The sequence below is a fragment of the Grammomys surdaster genome, unplaced genomic scaffold (assembly GCF_004785775.1).
Source record: "Grammomys surdaster isolate TR1022 unplaced genomic scaffold, NIH_TR_1.0 227, whole genome shotgun sequence".
Lineage (NCBI taxonomy): Eukaryota > Metazoa > Chordata > Mammalia > Rodentia > Muridae > Grammomys > Grammomys surdaster.
The window spans coordinates 3,606,718-3,613,008 of record NW_021604672.1 but is presented as its reverse complement, the minus strand read 5'-3'; the positions used below and the strand labels follow the sequence as shown (position 1 = coordinate 3,613,008).

At 43.8% G+C, this 6,291-nt stretch overlaps 1 protein-coding gene across 1 annotated transcript in view; it reads right to left on the bottom strand.

The window, feature by feature from the left end:
- Window positions 1-6,291, bottom strand: part of Vit (vitrin) — an 89,207-nt gene that overhangs the window by 21,176 nt on the left and 61,740 nt on the right. Inside the window, exons 9-10 of the mRNA XM_028773420.1 lie at window positions 5,668-5,730; window positions 1,965-2,112 (exon numbers count right to left, since the gene is read on the bottom strand). Coding sequence (XP_028629253.1) covers window positions 1,965-2,112; window positions 5,668-5,730 — 211 coding nt within the window. The remainder of the gene's footprint in view (window positions 1-1,964; window positions 2,113-5,667; window positions 5,731-6,291) is intronic.

Here is a 6,291-nt window from a genome sequence, read left to right as displayed (position 1 = left end):
CCCTGGCTGTCCCCCAAGCATCCATTGCTAAGTACCCCTGGCTGTCCCCAAAGCATCCATCACTAAGTACCCCTGGCTGTCCCCAAAGCATCCATCACTAAGTACCCCTGGCTGTCCCCAAAGCATCCATCACTAAGTACCCCTGGCTGTCCCCAGTGCGTCCATTGCTAAGTACCCCTGGCTGTCCCCAGTGCGTCCATTGCTAAGCATGCCTGGCTGTTGCCACCTCATATCACCATTGCTCTGAGAGTTCAGTTGCAGGCACATAGCTCAGAGGCTACATTCACACCGCCGTCTATAGCTTTTGCTTCCCTTCCACATTTATTATTTAATCCTCATTCCTGTTGGCACACAACACTTCTTTAGTCATTCTTCTTTTCCCTTGACATATTCATCACCTTATTTTCCTACCACACCAGAATCCCAGGTACACACAAGCGTTTAAATCAGCTATTTTTGATGCAAGCTAACACAGCAAAGCTTTGACTCCTCCAATAAAATTGACTAGGACATCTGGCACTAAATACTTATATGTGCTCTTTATAGGAAGGCTTGTTCTGCATTTGCTATCTTAAAAAAAATAACAAAATGAAAATGGGTTGACATTTGGAGAACAAGAAAACGGCAACCCCAAAAGACGCCTTTTCCTTTTTTCTTCCAGATTTCAAGTCGAAACCACACAATAGGTCACAGACACTGATTGCTGGCATTTGCAGCGTTTGGTTATTTATAATTGACTCTTAACTATTTATAAGTGCCAGTTAGCCAAGCTACTAATTTTTCTTGACAGAAATAGAAGAGAGGAACAAATGTATTCAAATTTAATTCTGGAAATATACAGGTTATAAGTTATTTGTCAAAGAAAGTGTTTTCACTTATTTTTTTTTCTGTAACTCAAAGTACAGTAACTAGCATGTTTCTAGCAACCCAAACACCTGCTAAGGTCTTCGTATCACAACCTAACTAATGCACTGCTCCGGGTAGCCCCCAGGATGCTTGCCAGCTGACAATGATATACAGGTTGGAGCACTGGATGCTTATTTTTATTCAGAAGGAATGGCCCTGCCGTCACTGAAGCTTTGGAGCAAGGGCCCTGAGCTCTGTGTTGCTTTCCAATTCCAAGGGCTAAACTACAGGTGTGTGAGGAGGAAAGCATCATGGGAAGCCAGTTCCCCTTTATGGCTAGCATATACAGCTGTTGGTCAGACAGCCTGTTTGAAATGTGAGTACAAATGGAGATTTATGTGTGTTTTGCTCTTTTGGTTATGATCTGTCATATCTGGGTTCTGTTGTCGGGAGAAACACATCCATATCTGAACCAAGATTGATATATTATTCCAAATTACAGAAAAGAAGCTCAGGTTTGGAATGTTGTTATGGCCCCTTAAGACCACCCCTTCATGAAATAACCAGATGGATTAGGATCAGTCAGCTCAGTGCTCAGCCAACTGGTAGAGCCCCTTCTCTGTGCCCTGGGGCTTTCTCATCACCTGGTGGACTTTATCAACACAGTGTGGAAAGCCAAAGGTTCTTTAGAGGAAACAGAATATACAACCTAAAGCACTGTGGCTGCTAGCATCTTATCCAGACTGTAGCCTGTCAAACAAATATCTTCATAGTCAAGGCTAAAGGGAATTTAGCTTTCTTTGTTTAGAGATAAAGAAACTGGTGATAGCCTAACCAGTTTATTCATGGCTTGTACCTAGTACTCTTAATCCCTACAAACAAATACTGTCTATACCAGTCAAGAGAGCGCAAATGGCGTTACTCACAAGCATGTATTATTAACCTTTGCTTCCCTGTGGGAAGGCTCATATTTCCACAATGGCAGCTGGATTGCTTCCGTTTTTTTTTTTTTTTTTTACATTGACATTAGAGAAGAGAATGCATCAGTGCTTCAGGACACATTGTGGCTTGAAGTTAGGGGTGCAGTGGTAGCCGGGCTCAGCATGAGCTACACTTACCCGTACTGAACAACCCCCACGAGAGGACCAGCAGGGCCAATGTCAAGAGCCTGGACAACGTCCACTAGGAACTGCTTCTGCATCTGGAAGCGGCGCTTGCCGATGCTGGTGCTCCCATCAATTAAGAATGACAAGTCAATTTTGCAGTCTGAGGGATAGAAAAGGAAGCTGTGATTCTGCTTGGCTCTCCGTGCTCCCTCTCAGTGCTCCCTCTCAGGGAAAGATAGAGAAAAAATGAATTAAATCATATAATTTAGTTGTTTTCACATATATATGGACAATATTTAGATATAATATACATTCACTGGTATGAATTAAGCTATATGTATGAATGTATATTATATAAATTAAACTATATCTAGCTTATATATATATAATTTAATTTATAAGTTACACACACCAACAGACTGACAATAAATAATAACAAAGCAGAATGATTTGACTGTATACTGTAATAAAAACTAACAAAACTTTGGAGGGATTATTTATTTCTAGAACTTTCCATTTATTGTTTTTAGATCTCAGTTGATGATGAGCAATCAAAACTGTGGAAAAGTAAAACCAGGGGTAAAGTGGTTCTGCTGTGTAGGAAGCCAATGAGAGCTGTAGGAGGCATGGCAGGCGGAAGGCCAGCTTCAACCTTTCAACAAAAGCTACATGGCAAGCAAATCCATGTTTGATACCCTCCTCTGCAGTGACACTGACTCAGTATGATAAAACTGACTGTTCATTGTTGAGCTGAAGCCCTTACTGAAGTTCATATAGCCTTAAGACTAATTTAAAAACGAAGAACGGATTATTGAATTAATGCATTTGGGAGACAAGAGTATTTCAGAAACATTTCCAAGGGAGACAGGAGAATAAAGAATTTTGATCTATAGCATCCAAGAACACCCAATGGCCTGCACCCCCTTGTGGGCGGAGGAAGAAACTGCACATGTGTCCCTAAACTGTGCACTGCTTCCTTGGGGCTGGCGTTGCCTATTCTCCATTAACAAAAGTGGTATACGCAAGGAAGGGCTGTTGCAAATATTAAATGCTTCTGAACTGACAAAGTTTGAAGCAACATTGGTTAGAAATGATTTTTGATGCGTTATGATGCCGATTCGAGGATGGAAAGTTGAATCTGAGAACGTGCTGAAACGGCTATTGAAACCAGGGGAGGTTTTGAAGAGACCACAGGGATGGTTGTCTGCCTCTACTCCATCTATTTTGTGTCTTAGCTCTTCAGCAAATCTCGGAGCTTTTTGTCCCAGTCTACGGGTCCCTTTTAGCCTTCCCTGTCCAGCTGGTTTCTCCCATGGTGCCGACATTCATGCATAACCCCTGAGATGAAGATTTCAGGAAAGAAAGGAAATCCAAATGTGGTTTAAAGACACTAAAGACAGAGATGAAACAGAAGACAGGGAGAACTGCTGTAAGACTTCATTCATTCTGATGGTCAACGAATGCTTTTCTAGGCCTTGCTTTGCAATGCGTATTATAGCCAGCAGGTGGCAGTAATGTTCTTCAGGGGTTTCGGTCCACCGACACCAACAGTATAAGGGAAATACGGATTCACGGGAACCACTCAAATATAGAGAATCAGATTTGCCTTTAACTATGACCCCTAAGTTTGAGAAACACTCCTGGACAGAGGTTTTCTTTCTAGACACCAGCACATTAGTTCAATATTGCCTTTTAAGATAGAGGAAAATCGATTTTAGGAGGGGACAACGGGGTTTCCCCTCTTCATTTATTTTCTGCGGTAATAGTACCTGGCTTTGGTAGCATCTGTTTGGTTCCTCAAGGACATTTTGCTCATTTTTTTACATCTTGAACTATGTTCAGGAACAATGTGTTCAGTTTTGAAGCAAGCAGTTTATCCACTTAGTTCTTCTGGCTCTCTGGCCTGACGGCTGACACAGAAGTCTCCTTTGTTACCCTTCCCAGGATTTTTTTTTTCTATCGCTGGGACCAAACACAAGGCTTTGTTGCACTTCCTAGGCCAATATTCTATTACTGAGCAATAGTCCCTGCCTCTAAACTTAATATCTTAATGACTAGGCCTCTATCCCATGGCACATGCAGGCTAAGACCCAGGTGTTCAGTATTGCTGTCTTATTTATGGCCACAGGAAAGGTTTCAGATGAGGATGGAAGGTCAGATGTGGTGTCTCAAGGAATCAATGCACTGATTTTCCTAATTCTGTGATACAGTGCTACTTTGGTACAGTTCTAGAGACGAACTCATGCTTTGGGCTATATAATATGTCAGGTCCATGTTGTGTAACTTTGGGTGATGTCTATCAGAGGCACGCACAGGTCACAGGTGTTCTGACTTCCCACAAGATAACCTGCAAGCCCCTCTCAAGGACTGCTGGTAACTTTGGCTGTAGACTCAGTCAGTGGGCCTGGGATGGAGGCTCTGGCTCTACCTTTGCTTCGGAGTCTCAGGGTGACTTGCTGATGATGTTGGTCATCTGATCATACGGAAAGTCACAAAGTGGAGTGAGCATGTGACACAGTGGGTGTGAGGAATGGGCATCTGTGGTCTCAGAACATCTTCAGGTGTTTATTACGAACAGCAGAGGTGAGACAGCACACTGGCGGTGGCTTTAGGAGGATTCGTAAGTGCTTTCTTTTGGTGTTGGAAGGGACTACACTTCTCCTTGTTCCTTCTCTCTCCAGTCTCTCCTTTGTGATACTCCCATGTGTTTTCTGCCCTGCCTAGCGAGGCTCATTGGTGTGTCCTCTGTATGTTTTCAACCTTATCTACAGCCCAGGTAACAGCTACATGATAGAGTTTCTGCTTTGAACCACAGTTCATCTTGCAACTCTAAACGCTTTTGAGGAATTTATTATCCATTTGACGTTCTTTTCTCTCTTTAACTTGATGAAGAATGACAGAATATGTATACTCACTGTCATCTTCTTCCCTGACTCTGAATTTGACTGACTCGTCCCATCTCGGCCAAGTATTAGATCTTGTTATTGGTCTGAATATCTCGGCAAATGGCAGACATAGACAGCCTTCCTGTCCCTAACTCTGGTCCAACCTGTGTTCCTCACCATATGACATTTATCCAGTTGCACAAGGGTCATTCTTTTACAATATGAGTTAGACCTATGTGTTTACCGAGTGCGTGTGGGAGAGCACATGTATGCTGGCAGTGTGTAGCGCAGAGGATGACTCGTGGGAGCAGCTTCTCTCCACCATGGACGGAACCCAGGCTGTCAGGCTTTGCAACAAATGGCTTTGCCAGCTGAGTGACTGCTCTCCAGAGTCCTGCAGTTGTCATTTTTAATTGTCCTGTCTCTTGCCCCACCCCAACCCTATAGATTCTTCTTTTTCTCTATTTCTTGACTCTGCCAATTTCCCTAGTTTCTGGCTAACTCCAAGGCCCATTTTTCCATTACTCACGTGGTACCCCACTCCTGCCCATCAGCCTGTCAATTCTTTTCATCCACCCTTGTCCCTATCCCTTCCCATTCTTTGCCCTGTTGCCATAGCGACTGAATCTCCCCCCCCTTGATCCTCTCCCCCTCACAAATATACTTTAAATCCTTCAAAAGCTCTCCATTCTCCTTAGAACAAAGTGTCTGAAGACAGAAGCTAAACAGATCTGTGGTAGGAGAGAGGTGGGTCTCAACGGAAGTCAGTGCGCAGAGGAGAGAGATGTTAAAACCCCCGTCCCTGGGCTTCCCACTCTCAGTGAACTCACTTGGGTCTCCCTGCGACACCGGCTCCGAAGACTGTGTGCTGAGTTCTTCTTTTGGCACCAACCCTGGAAAAGAAGTAAAAGCTGTTGTGATTTCCAAGCAGAGGAAGCACCTGGCCTTACCCCAGAGAACGGTACAGAGCGGACATTCATACCCAGCTCTGGGGCTTGGCTTAGAGCTGCCTCCTCTCTACACCAGGCCCATCCTGAGAAAAATAAGTCCCAACAGCCTGCCCAAGGGTGCTCTGTTGGGTATTCAGGGAGCCTGTTCTGCTTTCATTTTAACTAGTTCTGTCTGAGTCCTGATTTATTTATGTGAAAACATTATGGATGTGTTGGTATAAATTATCATCCTCTAAAATTCTGAAAACTTTGAGGTCAGGAAAAATGAGTCTGGCTTATCCAAAGTGGTCCTATGCTCAGTACATGTGGGTCCTTGGCCAAATTGTGGTGACAGAGGTACTGAACAAAGATGAGTTAGACATGTGAGAGCAATCTGGAGAAGGTTGTGTGTGCACCAGAGGGGAACACAGTTCAAATAAAAGGGAAGACAGCCTCTCACCCCGGCACTTTAAGGCTGGAGGGAGAGATGCACGGTGTTCATGTTTGGAGAGGGTGTATGAGGGC